The 17951-nt window shown below is 38.4% G+C and overlaps 1 protein-coding gene across 3 annotated transcripts in view; it reads right to left on the minus strand.

Annotated features, from left to right (window-relative positions):
* Nucleotides 1-11312: 11312 nt before the first annotated feature.
* The window catches only part of LOC106093636 (uncharacterized), a 113048-nt gene continuing 106409 nt past the window's right edge, over nucleotides 11313-17951 (minus strand). For 2 of the 3 annotated variants that reach the window (XM_059370314.1, XM_059370315.1), the window contains exons 5-8: nucleotides 13365-13743; nucleotides 13017-13271; nucleotides 12730-12892; nucleotides 11313-12677 (exon numbers count right to left, since the gene is read on the minus strand). In XM_059370314.1, the coding sequence (XP_059226297.1) occupies nucleotides 12545-12677; nucleotides 12730-12892; nucleotides 13017-13271; nucleotides 13365-13743 (930 nt within the window). In that variant the 3' untranslated portion in view covers nucleotides 11313-12544. The remainder of the gene's footprint in view (nucleotides 12678-12729; nucleotides 12893-13016; nucleotides 13272-13364; nucleotides 13744-17951) is intronic. The other variant, XM_059370316.1, reaches the window with a different exon arrangement.

Here is a 17951-nt window from a genome sequence, read left to right on the forward strand (position 1 = left end):
CAACCGATGCTTCAACTCCTACACATCCCCATAGATCATATAGAAATGCATCGCCGTGTCAGTGACCTGACATTTCAGTGGCCATAGTAGGAATCCACCATCCCAAATAGCCAAAGAGCGTTCACCATTGGCGCCACACTCCCAGAGACCATCCGATGCCCAAACCTGGCCAGCTCGTCTGCCGCTTCGTTACCTGCCACCCCTTGTTGGCCTGGAACCTAGCACAATCTGACAGCAGCCCCCAAATGTCCGAGACGCTTTTTGCATCTCCCGACAAGCCTCGATCTCACCCGACCTGCAACCGGGGCCTTCAGCGACGCCTGACTATCCACACAAATCTTGGCAGTTTGAGAGGGCCCCCGCTCCTGACTCAGAATCACATCCAAGACCCTGAGGATCGCGAAAACCTCTTCCTGAAACACATTGCACACTTCCAGAAGTCTATTGGACTCCGTCATTCCTAGAAATTGAATAAAAAAAAACCCTGCCCGGTGTCACCATTCTGCTTGGGCCAGTCCTTGTAGACAGAGGGACCCAAGAATGTCGGGACGCCACCAGAACAAAGCTCTCTCCTTCGGAAGATAACCTCCAGATCGCCATCTAAGAAAGATCCGCCCGGCACATAGTCCGTTGCGCCGCCAATGTCACTTAGTCGTCCCACACCACCAACCTTCCGCAGAACAAACCGCAGGTCTGAAATCCGAAGGGACCACCATAGCGCATAGTTTAGCATGTCCCCCTATGGCGCTGAACATATGGGTTCTAATCCTCGCGAAAACATCGAAAAAAATTTCCCTTCTAATGCTGGCAACATCTGTGAGGTATTATGCCATGTAAAAATTTCTCCCGAAGGAGGTGTCGCACTGCGGCACCCCATACGGACTTGGCTATAAAAAGATGATCCCTTATCAATAGGCTTACACTTGGATCGGCCAACACTCATTGGAGTGTGAGGAGTTTGTTCGTGTTCATGGGCAAATATGCATTTTGAATTCAAAGACTCCCATGTCTCTAACTCCCTCAGTCTGAGGGCAGTTTTTAACGCCGTGCACTCTAATTATGTATCGCTTGCAGGGCTGCTCTCGAAGCACTACTCCTTAACCCCGATATAAGCATCGCCGCAATACCCTGTACCTTCTGCAACATATCGCGAAGGCACACCTTGTTGAGAGCCCGGTACCATACCAGGCATCCATATGTGAGGTTTGGCCGAACCACGGCATTGTAAATCCATTGGACGGTATTATGCCATGTCCGCAACGCCTAGCTACCGAGTTGCGACATGAGCAGAGCCAAATCAGCCCTCGTTTGATTTTCGTCTACACATTCCTTTTCTAGTTAAATTTTTGGTCAACCACCCCGATATAAGGACCGCCGCAATACCCTGCATCTTATCCAACATAGTGCGAAGGCACACTTTGTTGAGAGTCCGGAGCCACACCAGGCATCCATATGTGAGTATTGGCCGAACCACAGCATTGTAAATCCTTTGGACCGTACTTAGCCTAAGTCCCCAACGCCTGGCCATCGAGTTGGGACATGGGTATGGGTGCATTCAGGCTCAGCTGGACTCTCACCTACACGCTCATTAAATTTTTGGTCAGCAACCCCGACATCAGAACCGCCTTATACCCTGCATCTTGTCCAACATAGTGTGAAGACACACCTTGTAGAGAGCCCGGTGCCACACTAGGCATCCATAGATGAGGATCAGTCGAACCAAAGCATTGTAAATCCAGGGGACCATACTCGGCCTAAGTCCCCAACGCCTGACCACCGAGTTGGGATATGAGTAAAGCGCTTTCAGTCCCTGTTTGACTCTCTTCTAAACGTTCCTTTTCCAGTTAAATTTTTGATCAATAATAAAGCCCAGATCCCAATATCGCATTACCGAGAGAGGAAGCCCCTGCGGGTAACCCCAGTGCGGATTTTGTGTGCAGTGATATGATAGGGGAAAGGAAAAACTCACCAGCCGTCGAAAACGACAGGACTGGACAAAAGTGTTCTAGAACTATTAGAAGAGTTGCTTGAAGCTAAATTTAAATTGCTTGCTGGACAGTGGTATAGTGTGGCCAATGAGGTCTTCAAGGCGGGATATATTAGGCACAACACGATGACGATTTCTTATCTTCTGCTATTGTTTTCAATCGAAACACCGAAAATACTTTTTGCACAAACTGGATTTTTTACTCAATCCTAGCCCTTTTTACTTAGACCAAAAGCGGAAAATCTAGCAAATTTTCTCAAAGTGCCAAAAATAATATACAAATTCAAAGTTTCAGCTGTATTTTCGGTAACACTACCTAATCGTGTGATCGTTTCCAGTATTTTCATTTTTCTTGGGTCCGTGGTTCGCTTTCTCGTCGCAATCGCGAATTAATGTCGCCTACTATCATTAGATTCCCACCATAAAGTCTTCCCAGGTTTGCTCTCGCTTTGTTAGCACATACAGCATCCCATGGAGATTCAGTACTCGGCCAAATTGTGGCCCGGTTCGCCATATCTTATGCATATGCCCTAATCTCTTTTTGTCCGCTGGATATATCCCGATAGAAACTTCGATTAAGCCATTCGGAAACTGGTGTTGTCGATCAAGATCACCTTTTGCTTAAGAAGCACGTTTGCATCCAAGGCTTGTAGAGATATACAATGAAAATGGGAAAAGGCTTTATTGGTTAGATATGCACATATGACGATAACATTCTTGTCGGTATGGAAAAAAGATATCGATAACATAACATAAAGGTTTCATTTGCCCTATATTATTTAAAGCCGTTGGTCGCAACTCTATGTCCTCATCACTTAAGCTATAGATCAGCTTACATCGCCTTATATTGTGACTTTTTGATTGGTTAGTCCTATACGACAGGAAATAAATTAAAAATAAATAAAACAATTTTTTTTTTATAATTTTTAGGACATTTATTTAACTCTTTGTTTTGGATTTTCTTTTTTAAGTTTTTTTTTTATTTTTTATATTTATTCCCTTTTGATGTTTAAATTTAACCCATGAATTTATGGTTTTAAATTGTTGTTTTTTTTGTTTTAATTTCAAAGCAAAGCACATTGACAAAAGGTAACAGTTTGTCTTTTGAGCATTACTTAATGGTATTTGATTAATTGTAAATTGTTTAAATTTTGCATTTTCATTCTTCATTCACGCATTTAAATACCTTTGTTTCATTCTTTAATTACCACATTAAATGTTTAGCTTTTTTTTTGAAGTTGCATTTGATTTTTGTGAATTTAACAAAATATTTTATTTCTTGAATTTTTTCCTTTAGAAAAAATAAAAATAAATTATATACTAAAAGTATTTTTTAGTTCTGTATGTATTTATGTAAACCTTTTTTTAAATAACAACAATTATAAATGGTGTTTTTAGTTTGGGTTATATTTCAATTTTTAATATTTTTTATAATTTGTTGTTTTTTTTTTGTATAAGGGTCTTTTTCTGCTGTATATGCTGAAGTGATGTGATGTGAGAATATTTCTAAATATAATTGCTAGTTTTTTTCTGGATAATTTATTTATTTTGTTTTATTATTTACTAGTTTTTCTTATTTATAAACCTTGTTTAATTTTGTGTTAAATTTTTGTTTTAAGGTTGTTTTTTTTAATATTTTTTCTTATGTAAAGTAACGTTTAATCTTGTTTACCATTTTTTGAAAATTACATTATAATATTGGTGTTATTCTTAAACAAAAATTTTAAATAAATAAAAAAAACAACAACAAACATTTGGTAAAGACTGACAATTTGCCATAAATATCCTATTTTTTAAACTATTGTTTGCATGTGATCTGATAAGGAGTGAAACGTCTTTAATTTTTAATTTCAACCCCCTTTACAAGGTACCGTCAGCCACCGAAAATAATGGAATAATGTGGAATGGAAATATAGTGATATCGGTATATAGTGATATACTAGCCTTCAAAAGAAGTTGATAAAGAAAGCCGTACAGATGTCCGTGAAACCGATTTGGCAAAGTTCAGAAAAACTGGAACACTCTGGCGTGCCTATATAATATCAAAGAGAACAGGAAACAGCAGAGGACATTTTAAGAGTGCCTCCACGAAGCCTTTTCGAAAGCATGTCTAGAATGAATATAGCTGAAAAAAACCAACAGGAGCTTATAGTATTCAGAAAGGGAGTAGGCAAGGTTTTGAAAAGCCAAAGTGAGAATACGGCAAAGGGTTAGGACAACAACCGTTGAACCCTGGGTAGACTCAAGAAGTAGAGAAGAAGAGCGAAGAAAAGTTCCTGGATGAAATTCAACCGACAACCTTGAAGCCCTGGACAGGTTCAACAAGTAGAGAAGAGCGAAGAAAAGTTCCTGGACGAAATTCCGTGGGAAATTGGAAGGCACTGAAAATGCAAATTTGCCATGAACATTCCATTAAGGAATAGAGGCAAACTAAGTTGCGCAAAGAATTTCAAAGGCTCCCAGCACGCCGAGCGCCTCAAAAGAGAGGACAAGTCTGTCATTGAGAACAGCCAAGAAAGAGTGGAATTTTTAATGAAGACCCATTTTTCAGACAGCCAGTAGAAGCTGGCCGGTCACAATAGTATCCGCAGGAACAGCCTCTTTAGATAATCGCCAGGTGATAAGCAATTTCATACCCAAATTTTTTTCGACTGTCGAGACGGACCATGAAGACTAGGTTAAGGACAAACACATGAAAACGGAGCTGGTCCATTTCCACTCGGAAGATATAAAGTACCGGAATTTATACTTTCGTCTCTGGAAGAGATTACTCTACATTTGTCCAGGGAGGCTCTCATGTTTTTGTGAAGGAAATCCCAAAAAATGGAATTGAAGAAAGAAAGTTAAAAAGATACTACGTAATAGGTAAGTAGAAAAGTCGTCCCATCGTAATAGGTACTTTCCATTCAATTGCGTTGCAGTCCTTAGGTAATGATATAATTAGGGTCAATACTCTAAGTAGTTGATTTTTGTACCTGTTGAGGTGTGCTCTAGCCGAGTCTGCAAATTTCTGTCGACTGTCGAGACGGACTATGAAGTATAGGATAAGGACAAACACATGGAAAACGGAGCTGGTGCATTTTCACTCGGAAGATATAAAGTACCGGAATTTATACTTCCGTCTTTGGAAGAGATTACCCTACATTTGTCCATGGAGACTCTCAAGATGTTTTTGTGAAGGAAGGAAATCTCAAAATATGGAATTGAAGAAAGAAAGTAAAAAACATCTACGTAATAAGTACTTAGAAAAGTTGTCCCATCGTAATAGGTACTTTCCACTCTATTGCGTTGCAGCCCTCAGCTAATGATATAATTAGGGTCAATACTCAAAGTAGTTGCTTGTTTGTATCTGTTAAGGGTAGAGGTATATGTTGAACTCGAAAGGCGAGTTAAAATACTCAAAAGTCGAGTGACGGTATTAAGTCGTTGTCTGCTAAAACTGATTTTAAGAAGCTTTCAACGAGATATTTTGAATCAAGGATGGGTGACAAGAGAGATTCCATCCCGTACCGGTATTCGATAAGCCTGGGCTATCGACACTCCTTCCTTGAGGAAAAGAAGGAATAAACACCCTCATGTTGAAAGACGGCTTTGTGCGAGCGATCTTAAGTAACTCACCAATTATCGGAGAGAATCCTTAATTTATCGAAGCAAAGTAGCTTTTCAGTCTATCATGCAGATGCCATAAGGTGAAGTAAAATGGTAATAAAAGCGTAGATGGTGAGAACCAAGGTACGCAGTCGTTGTTGCTGAAGATTTTCCTTAACGACTTTTAAGCGCATTGTTGAGATCTAAAGGATTATTGCCAGCAATTACTTTAAATCCCCGTTTACACTGTCCATTAAATCCGGATTTCCCTTTTATAAAGGGAAACAGATGATCGAGCCATTAAATCCGGAAGAGCATTCTAAACGGGGTTTAACTGATGAGGCAAAGCCCTATATAAAGGAACCAACCTTTGGCGCATCTTGCTGGGGTTGCATAACAAAGTTCATCATGGCATAACCAAACTAATCTCTGATTTTCGCTGAGGAACAGTTCTTCTTGTAGTCGGCTAAGTTATTGAGGATTTATAAGCATTTTAAGTTCTTCTGTCAAAGTTGAAAGAAAACATTTCATTTTGACCAGCTACATGAAGCTATAGGTGTATGGAGAAGTGATGACCTAAAGCACCGTTTAACAGATTCCCAAGATGTTTCCATATCGCAAGACCAAATTAATATTCGCACTCGTTCACTCACTGGCGCTCAACCACGAAGAATTTTAATTCAATCAAGGTCACACACGATCGCATATATGGATTCACTCACGAATCACGTGACCCACGCGTGACACGACGACTCACGACTTACGTGCACACCTCTAATCCTGATATCATTTCTAGCTTTGCATCCCCTAGGCCTAGTCTCCGAAATCCATGTTTATATTAACATTGTGTGACATTGCGAGGTTAGTACTTGCCTCTCACAGTAAATGAATGTCCTTAAGAATGACAGAATTACTGCTTAAAAACTTTAGTGGTTCAATACACACTAACGTGGGTCCCATATATTTTATGGAGTACTTCAGAAGAATACATAAAGACAGTAGAGGCGTCCTTTGTCAAACTTTGAGTCCTTTTGGAAGCTTAATTTCAAAAGGCAAACGGTGCTTCTATTGGAAGGCTTTGAAGCGCTGTTATTAGGCCTATGTGCATAGGCTTCCTTAAGCGGTGCAAAAACTACTTCACTTCTTCTGATCTTCATAAGGCTGAAAATGGATACAGCTTCAAAATCATTCTGGAGCGGGTACAGAGGAGAGCGATGGCGTTGATTGTAGACTGAGGAATGTGGGCTGCCTGGCGCTATTCTATAGGCACCTTTGTAGTGCTGAAGAAAGGATGTTTGTCAGAACTACTGGACTTTCCAGAAACTTCCAATCATTCTGGGGCGTGTCCAAATGAGTGCGAAGGCGTTGATTGGAGACAGAGGAATGTGGGCTGCCTGGCGCTATTCTATTGGCACTTACATAGTGCTGAAGAAAGGGTGTTTGTCAGAACAACTGGACTTTCCTGACAAACTGCAAACTTTCCTGTTTGTAGTTGATTGGTCAGCGGATTGGATTATGCATTACAGAGAGAATTCCTTCTTCACCCGAACAGCTCGTATATGGAATCGACATCCGGTTAATGTTTTTTCCCATCCATTATAACATACGAAATTCAAGACAAATTCAAATTCCAATTTCTGAAATTCTATTCGCTAACGCAATGTATTGCATTCATAGAGGACATCACTTGTGTGTTGGTTGTTTAAAAAAAAGTTACTTCGTCTACAGGCATACATTAAGGATTTATAAGCATTTTAAGTTATTTCCGCTTCGTTAAGAGTCAGGGGCAATTAATCTGGAATATAATCATTCGTACATAGAAAATTTTAATTTATTTTTTAAAATTTGTCTACGAATTCCAGAGTAGTTTGTGGAACGTCGTTAAAATAGTGCTCAAACTTAGTCAACACAAAATCTGCTTCAGACAAGAATTAAAAAACTCGTGGAATACCTTAAAATTAAAAAGAAATGTAGGACATTTATTAAATATTTACAGAAAGTTATGGCACAGAGAATCATATTTTTATTTTTTTAATAACAAAAAAAAAAAAAATCTTAAATATATGTATGTATATAACATAAAAGCTAGATAAAATAGCATTGTTCTTCCTTTACATACTTATGCATACACCCTTTCTTGCCAAGTTCAAGAGATCCAAGAGATTTGATGTTAAACTTTGTAAAATAAATAATTTTTGAGTGTATAGGAAAATAATTTATTTTAGTTTTAATTTTATTTACTTTTTGTTAATTTGTTTTTGATTTTTCATGTTTTTAGATCTGCTTGAAACCTCTTGTTGTCGAACCTTCTTTCAAATGTTTCACATTTTTTGTTTTCTATTGAATGCAATTAAATTCGTTTTCAATAATGTTTTCTTTTTCTTTTGAAAATAAAAATAGGTTTGAACTTTGTTTTTGGTTATTACTGAATATTTTTGTATTTAAAATTTGTTTTTTTAGTTTTTTTTTTATGAATTTATCCTTGTTTTTGTGTTGAAATTTTCCATTGATTTTTGAGTTTGCATTTAAAGTAATTTATTTAAAGTAATTTCGTTACCAGTTTATTTGGTTGTTTTTTTTAATCCTCTATTTGATTATTTAGTTTAAATGTATTTTTTTAGTATATAATTTAAGTGTTTAATTAGATTTTTGTAAACTGTTTTTTTTCTTGGTTTATTAAATGTAAATAAATTATTCTTTAGATTTTAGATGTTTAAATTTCAATTTAATGGAATGTTTACATTTAAAAATTATAGCTACAAAAAATTTTAATTTGAAATTGTAAAAGAATTGAAAAAAATTAATAATAATTAAATGTAAACAGTCCATAAAATTTGTGTTTATTAGAACTCTGTGCAAAAAGAATGTAAGGGCTACTCATATTTCCAGAAAGAAAGGCCAAAACAGAATGAGTGCGTTGAGCATCGTTTTTGAGCGTTGCGTTGAAAAAAAATGCAACTCTGCAAACAAATGTCAAAAAGGCAACACGCAAAAATTTAACAATTTTTAACTTTGACGCCAAAAAAACACTACTTCACATATGGTAACACAGAATGACGCTCAATTTTTATTGTTAAAGTAGATTGCGAGATGGGTCTATACTGCATGGAACGGTGTATGACGAAAGCCAATACCCCACCTCCATTCCTTAAGCGATCTTTACGTAGAACATTGTATCCGTCACAAATGTGCAAGCTGTAGGTGTTGTTCAGGAGACAAACTGCTGGATCGCCCCAATCAATATGTTTTTCCGACTCATAAAATCTACCATCTCGTCGATCTTGCTTCTCAGGCCACTGTAATTAAATTGCAAAAACGAAACAGATCCAAAGCGCTGTTCTGCTATAGCGAATATCTGGACGACTGCAGAGGCAAATCCTAGTGACCCTATATTGGATCTCTATCACAAGAATGTTGCAAAAAAGCCTGGTTTTGCCGATTTAACTCAGCAGGTGGTTGTGGCCATATGAAACAATTATGGGTTGAACGCAGGATGCACTTATAAGGTGAGGTTATGCGAACAGCTGAGTACAAGTTTTTAATTTTTGTTTTGATTTTGCAGTAAATCCAAATGTCAAATGCTTAATATCACAGCTGTGATATTTTTCTAAAATCTTAAAATGATGTTCCATTTGATCCGATATCCCACATATAAGCAACAAAACAGAGTTATTATGATGAAAATACAAATATAAACAAAATTGAAGAAGATAAGTTGTAAAACAAAGTTTATTTCTAAAGCCACTTTGACATTTCAATTTACGGGATTTGCCACTCAAGGTAGTTTCCTTGGGGGTAGATTTTTGTTGTTGTGCTATTGACCCTACCTCTTAATTGTACCATGGGTTAAACGATTGAATTGAAACAGAGGTGCGCTGGTGCGTAGGGATTGTTGTGTTGGAAAAGACGGACGGAGCGTCTTTGGCTTTACCTTATTTGCTCCACCCCACTGAGCTGTGTATGGACCTCTAGCGGAATTTTCGATTGCAGGCAAGACATTTATATCGCCACTGAAAAATAGTTGTGTGAAATACATTATGGCGACCAACATCGATTTGTAATTTTGGTCGAATTTTTATCATTTTTCGCTAATAAAGTACATATGTGTTGTAATTAATGAAATAAATAACTTTATTTCATGTTAGGTTTGGTATTATATTTTGCTTTCGGAATAGCCGCTGAAATTTTTAATTATTTCGCGAGTGGAATTTGACAGCAATCAAATGTTTTTGTTCCCATACCAAAACACGTTTCTTTATCTGCACTTATTGTTTTCTCTATTTTATATATTTTTCTCAAATACATAAAGAAAAAGTAAGAGCGTGCTAAGTTCGGCCGGGCCGAATCTTATATACCCTCCACCATAGACCGCATTTGTCGAGTTCTATGCGCGATATTTCTTTTTATGCAAACAAAGAATATTGAATACGAGCTGTTAAGCTATTGAAGCTAAATCAAGTTATAGTCCAATTCGGATCATAAATGAATGCTGAACATTGTAGAAGTCATTGCGTAATATTTCAGTTCATTCGGATAAGAATTGTGCTTTGTAAGGGTTCAAGAAGCAAAATCGGAAGATAGGTTTATATGGGAGCTGTATCAAGCTATTGATCGATTCAGACCATATTAGACACATATGTTAAAGGTCATGAGAGATGCCATTGTACAAAATCTCTGCCAAATCGGATGAGAATTGCGCCTTCTAGAGGCTCAAGAATTCAAGATCCCAGTTCGGTTTATATGGCAGCTATATCAGGTTATGTACCGAATTGCACCATACTTAGCACAATTATTGAAAGTCATCACGAAATACCTCATGCAAAATTTCAGCCAAATCGGAAAATAATTTCGCTCTATTGGCTCAAGAAGTCAAGATCCAAGATTGGTTTATACTACAGCTATACCAGATTATGAACCGATTTGAATCATTCATAGTGCAGTTGTTGGAAGTGATACCAAAATACTACGTGCAAAATTTCAGTCAAATCGGACGAGAATTGCGCCCTCTAGAGGCTCAAGAAGTCAAGACCCAAAATCGGTTTATATGGCAGCTATATCAAAAGATGGACCGATTGGAACCATACATAGCGCAGTAGTTGGAAGTGATACAAAAACACCACGAGCAAAATTTCAGTCAAATCGGACGAGAATTTCGCCCTCTAGAGGCTCAAGAAGTCAAGACCCAAGATCGGTTTATATGGCAGCTATACATGAACCGATTTGGCTCATTTACAATCCCAACCGACCTACACTTATAAAAAGTATTTGTGCAAATTTTAAAGCAGCCAGCCTTACTCCTTCGAAAGTTAGCGTGCTTTCGACAGACAGACGGAATGACGGACATGGCCAGATCGACTTAAAATGACATGACGATCAAGAATACATATACTTTATGTTGTCTCAGATGCATATTTCGAGGTGTTACAAACAGAATGACGAAATTAGTATACCCCCATCCTACGGTGGAGGGTATAAAAAGGAACCATTGAAACCAATAAAACAAACCAGAATGATGCCGACAATAGTTTCAAGTGTTGCTACTATAATGGTTTTTTTTACCATCTTTTCCGCCGGTTTTCAGCCAATGTTTCGCCGATGTTTTTTTTATATGGAGTTTGACAGCATTCCCCTCGAAATACTCAACAGAATACTCAGCTTTACATGGAGCTACTAAAACATATGTTTTCAAAATTCACCAATGCCTGTTATGTAACCCTGTTTTGCAAAGGAAATTTCATTTGAGCTGCGTACCAATAAGCGAAACTTTCGGCAATGATACTGGTTGCGAAAATTTTCTTTGGGATATGTCATTGCATTTCTTATGACAACGAAAATTTCACCAGAGTTGCATACTGTGCTTACACAGTGTAATCTTCGTGTAATTTGAAAGATTTTTGATTGATCATTCTGAATATAAACATAGCCTAACTTAAAATTCACCTCTCTCTCTATCTATTGTAATAGGCTATTTAACAGGTCGCACAACACAGTGGCAACACCGAATTTGTCAATGACTGCCACACATGGTGGGTGGCTGAGGTGAAAAAGAGAGCATTTACAGAGTTGGGAGTTTTTTAATAGTCACTTATTTTCTTTTATTGTTGCTTGTGTTTAGTTTTTCAGTGTGTTTGTTTGTTTGGTTTCGTTTTGTGAAATATGCTTAGCTTAAAATTACGTTTAGTCCCTAAATTTGGTATTATTTTTAATCCATTTTTTGTTGTTCTTGTTGTTTTTTGTTGCTCTTATACATCTTCCGTCTCATAAAGTAAATCAATTTCATAAATTTCACTTGTTTCGTTTGCTTTTGTAAATATATAAATACTTTTTTATTTGTTGTGTTGTTACATATTTTGTTTGTTTTTCTTGTGTGTGTGTGTGTGTGTGGAAATGTGTTTTAGTTGGCGTTAACTTAAAGGATCATATAATAAATTTACATATGTTGTTGTTGGTATGTACGTATGAATGTTAACATGCATGAGTATTTAATTTGAGTTTTTCTTTGTATGTATGTGTGTTTGGTGTTGTTGCTTTTAACACATATTGCTTGCTTGTTTTGCCGACTGTATAGAGTCCATTCTTTGTATTCTTGTAGGTTGGCATGTATGCATGCAATTTCCTGTTGCTGTTATTTGCACTTGCCATATGCATACACACGCCTTCACATCCATTTATGTGTATGTATGTATGAGTGTAGGCTTACTGTTGTAACTTAAAATCTTGATGTGAATAAACAAATGTGTGTGATGTAAGAAGTGTGTGGGTTTGTTTGTATATCTACTTTGTAGTTTAAGGAGGCGGGGTATTTTTCTTGTTTGTGTTTTTGTTGTTGTTGTTGTTTTCATTAGGATCGCAGTTATAGTTGCCTTACTTTTGTTGTTACTTTTGCTAATCTCCCATGTGTTTTTGGTATTGTTGTAGCTTTGTCATCATTTTCCTTGATTTTCGAAGGCGGACCATGTTCTACACAATTTAAACACCTTGACTCAGACTCTCTTTTGACAATGGCAACATGGTCTGATGGTGATGATGTTCCATGGCCTGATGATGGTGGGGTATTATAAAGGGTGAGGCCAACATTTGTAAGGGGCTAAAAACGCGATAACTAAAAATTAACTGTAACTTGGAGAGAGTTATGCCTATTGTCTTAAACTTACTCGGCAAAATGTGTGGGCGTTGGCGTCGTCACAGGATTTCGTACCGTATGCAGGGCTTGAGCATTTTTGGTTCTAGCTAGTAGTGTCATAACCGTGCGCTTGGTCGGATTCATGCTGGAGCGTGGCACACCCAATAGGGGACGTTTGCGTGTTAGGTTTCCAGCTGGAAACAAAAAAAAAAAAGGAAATAAAATATTTAAAGAAAAATTACCTTATAGGGTGATTTCCCTTGGATTTTTGTTGAAATTGTATTTTGGAGATTTTTTTCTTTCTTTCGTTTTACTTACCAATATTAATGGCCTTAACATTTCTCAAGGCAGGATGTAACAGTGTTCCCGAAGTTTCTAAAAAAGTCAGAGCCGAGGCTGCGGTAGTATCCGCTTCACTGGTGGGTAAAGCCAAACCTGTGGGTGGTTGGTTGGGCGCCAAACCGGTGACTGCAGCAGGTGAGGGTTTCAAAATGCCACCCATACCGGCCGCCGCAGCAGCCACTGCAGATAATTGGTGTTGCAGAGTAACAGTCATGGCACAGGGATGATGTACTAAAAAAACCGAGAAGCACAAAAAATGTTCCTCATTAGTTAAAGGCCAACCTATACGGTTTCTCTCTCCCCCCCACCACTAAGTCAACTTACTTGGCGTTGCATTTGGTGTTAATTTCAAAGGATCTGCCGCTATATTGGTCGTCACCACTCCCATGTTGTTGGGCGCTCTTATTCTAAGCTGCGCTGCCGTGCCATCCAATTTCTCATTCGTTAGGCAATCCATACCTGTTGACTCATCCGATTTGTCATCATTCGATGTATCCATGTCTGTAATGCCACCCTCAATCAGATGATGATTTGGACTGATGGCTTGTTCATGGTCGTTGTTCGAAATGCTGCAATTGCTGTTGCTGCTGGCGCCAACGGCATTAATGCTGTTGCTGCTACTGCTGTTGCCATTCACATTGGAGGAGGTGGTTAACGCCTGCATTTCCCACATTTGTTCTTGTCGTATGTCATCGTGATAGTCCTGTAAAAAGACGAAACGAGAAAAAAACAGCCATGAGAACATGTCAAACAAGCGAAGCACGGGAAGTAAAAAAAGGAAGAAAGGCTATCTTAGTTGTACTGCTGCCAAAGAATGGCTTCACTGTGAAGTCAGGCAGATTGACAGTTTCATAAAAGATGAGGTACATGCCAATTCTTTAGTTTTTGTGTGTCTAGAATCGTCTTTTGATGTGGCCACATTTTGTGGAAAGATAGATTGATGTTGGAAAGCTGCCTACCTAAATGGCCTCCATAAAGAGATAATAGATTTGTGTATGAGACTTGGGTATAAAAACTGCCCTTTGTTAAGGGAAAGGGTATTAAAAGTACCCTTTGTTAAGATAAAGGGTATTAAAACTACCCTTTGCTAAGAGAAAAGGTAATAAAATTACCATTTGTCACGAGTAAGGGTATGAGAACTACTCTTTTCCAAGGGAAAGGTTTTGAAAACTACACTTTCTCAAGGGATGGGGTATTGAAACTACCCATTTTCATGGGAAAGGGTATAAATACTACACTTCTCAAAGGGAAAGGGTATGAAAACTACCCTTTGTTAAGGGAAAGTGTATTAAAACTACACTTTGCCAAGAGAAAGGGTAATAAAAATACCCTTTAACAGTAAAAAGAACATTTAAGGGTATTAAAACTAACCTTTCTCTACAGAAAGGGTATTAAAACTACCCTTTCTCCAGAGAAAGAGTATTAAAACTCTTTCTCTAGAGAAAAATACCCCTTTTCCGGTATAAAACTACCCTTTCCCACGGAAAGGGTACTCTTTCTCAAGGGAAAGGGAATAAAAACTATACTTTCCCAAGGGAAAGTGTATAAGAACTACCCTTTCCCAAGGAAAAGGGTATAAAATCTACTCTTTCCCCAAGAGATAGGGTATGAATATTACTTTTCCCTCGGGAAAGGGTGTAAAAACTACCCTCTCCCAAGGAAATGGGTTACAAAAACTACCCTTTCCCTTGGCATTAAAACTTCCCGTTCTCCAGAGAAAGGTTATTAAAACTACCCTTTATCCATAGAAAGGATATTAAAACAGCAATTTCTCCAGGGGAAGGATATTAAAACAGCAATTTCTCCAGAGGAAGGATATTAAAACTACCCTTTCTTCAGAGGGAACGGTATACAAACTTCCCTTGCTTAAGAGAAATGGTAAAAAATCTTTGGCGATAATTTAGGTTACTGGGTGCCGCGGCAGTGCTTATCTAAGGGGTAAGAAGTACAGCCCCGAGTGATGCGCTGAATGCCATACTGGACCGTAGGCCGCTGAACCAGCATGTTGGACGTGCTTCAACAACCCTTTCTCATGCGAAAGGGTATAAAAACTACCATTTCCCTTGGGAATGGGTATAAAAACTTACCATTCCCAAGGGAAAACTACCCTTTCCTAAGGGATAGGGTACAAAACATAAACTTTTCTTTAGGAAAGGGTATAAAAACTCCTATTTCCCAAGGGATGGAGTATAAGAACTACCCTTTTTCAAGGGAAAGGGTATAAAAACTATCCTTTACCAAGGGAAAGGTATTAAAATCTACCTTTTCCTAAGAGATAGGGTATAAAAACTACCTTTTCCTAGGGAATAGGGTACAAAAACTACCCTTTCCCAAGGGGAAGGGTGTCAAAACGGCCTTTTCCCTAGGGATAGGGTATAAAAACTCCCCCTTTCAAAAGGGAAAGTGTATAAAAACGACCCTTTCCCAAGGAAAGGGTTATAAAAACTACCCTTTCTTGAGGGAAAGGTTATAAAAACTACCCTTTCCCAAGAAAATGGTATAAAAACTTCCTTTCCCAATGGAAAGTGTATAAAAACTATGCTTTCCCAAGTAATAGGTTATGAAAACTAACTTTTCCTTCGGGAAAGGATATAAAAATTACCCTATCCTAAGGGAAAGGGTATAAAATCGGACCTTTCCTAAGGGAAGTGGTATGAAAACTATCCTTTCCCAAGGGATAGGGTATAAAAACTAACTTTTCCCTTGGAAAAGGATATAAAAATTACCCTCTCCAAGGGGAAAGAGTAAAAAACTTCGCTTTCCCAAGGAAAAGGGTATAAAAATTATATTTTCGCAAGGAAAAGGGTAAGAAAACTACCCTTTCGCAATGGAAAGGGTATAAAAACTACCATTTCCCAAGGGATAGAGTATGAAAACTACCTTTCCCCTCGGGAAAGGGCATAAAAATTATCCTCTCCGAAGCGAAAGGGTATAAAATCTACCCTTTCCCAAGGGAAATGGTATAAAAACACCCTTTCCCAAGGGATAGGGTATGAAAACTAACTTTTCCCTGGGAAAGGATGTAAAAATAATCCTATCCCAAGGGAAGGAGTATAAAAACTATCCTTTCCCAAGGGAAAGGGTATAAAAACTACCCTTTAGCAATGGAAAAGATATATAAACTTCCCTTTCTCAAGGAAAAGGGTATAAAAACTTCCCTTTCCCAAGGAAAGGGCATACAAACAACCATTTTCCCAAAAAAGGGGTATAACTACAACCTTTTCCCAAGGGGAAGGGTATAAAAACTACCCTTCAGCAATGGAAAAGGTATAAAAACTTCCCTTTCCCAAGGAAAGGGGTATAAAAACTTCCCTTTCCAAGGAAAGGGGTATAAAATCCCCTTTTCCCAAGGAAAAGGGTATAAAAACTACCCTTTACCAAGGGATAGGGTATAAAAACTAAACTTTCCATCGGGAAAGGGTATAAAAACTACCCTTTCCCAAGGGAAGGGATATAAAAACTACCATTTCCCAAGGGATAGAGTATGAAAACTAGATTTCCCCTCGCGAGAGGACATAAAAATTACCCTCTCCCAAGGGAAGGTGTATAAAAACTACCCCCTCTCAAGGGAAGGTGTATAAAAACTATCCTTTCCCATGGGAAAGGGTATAAAAATTACCCTTCAGCAATGGAAAAGTTATAAAAACATCCCTTTCCCAAGGAAAGGGATATAAAAACTTCCCTTTCCCAAGGAAAGGGGTATAAAAATTCCCCTTTCTCAAGGAAAGGGATATAAAAACCACCCTTTTCCTTGAGAAAGGCTATAGAAATTACCCTCTCCTAAGGGAAAGGGCACAAAACTCCCCTTTTTTCCAGAAAAGGGTACAAAACTACCTTTTTCCAAGGGAAAGGATATAAAAACTACATTTTCCCAAGGAAAGGGGTATATAAACTACCCTTTCCCAAGGATAAGGGTATAAAAACTACCCTTTCCCGGGGGAAAGTTTAGGATCAGGATTTAAAAACTGCCATTTTCCTTGGGAAAGGGTATAAAAACTACCCTTACCCGTGGGAAAAGGTAAAAAAACTACCCTTTCCCAAGGGATAGGGTATTAAAACTACCTCGAAAAAGGGTATAAAAATTACCCTTTCCCAAGGGAAAGGGTATAAAAACTATTCTTTCCCAAAGATAACTACAGCCTGTCAGCAAGTTTTCCGATTAGACAGTGATCTGTCGTGATGGACAGAACGACTGAGAGGATAAGGGGATAACCACAGCTGAAAAATTTTCTGATGTTCACGTCGGTAATTGACCCTCTCTCAAGGGGCATTCGGCTTCATAGACGCATATGCTAACCTCTGCGCCATGGTGGCTCGAAAGTTCTTTACGCGAGTATTTCTCGAATGTGGACATTGATTATCCTGAGGATGGGGAAGGTTGACTTCGGACTGCTGATAGCAGTGCTGACTGGTCAATGGAACAGCAAGTCCTTGGCATCGCGATGGACACAGGGAGAAGCAGACTTCAGCTGGGTGTGCGATGACCGAGGATAAGTTGAAGATAGTTGAGCAACTTTTGTGCCATTACCCTGCAAATGCGAGGAGTAGCCACAGAATCATGAGTGAACATCTTTTTCCATGCCTAAAATTTTCTGCAGACACTTAGTCCTCTTGTCTTTTGAAGTTCTGTAGACGCCTGATTTGACTGGTTGGCTGGACTACACTCATACCGGATCGAATTTCTCCCGATCTGCCTGGTTCATTATTTTTTTTTTGTTTTGTACTTTGGCTAGCCATTTTTTGCCGCCCTGCACCTTATATCTATATGCTTTTCTCTATCCTCTTTTTCCCAACTACCTTCTTTTTGGGCGAATACAATCAATTTCGGATTTCTAAGTAAAGCGGCTACGAACTAAGATTGCTAGTCGTGTGCCTTCTCCGTTCGGGTTCTCCATTCCTCCTGTCTTTATT

Source organism: Stomoxys calcitrans, chromosome 5, assembly GCF_963082655.1.
Source record: "Stomoxys calcitrans chromosome 5, idStoCalc2.1, whole genome shotgun sequence".
NCBI lineage: Eukaryota > Metazoa > Arthropoda > Insecta > Diptera > Muscidae > Stomoxys > Stomoxys calcitrans.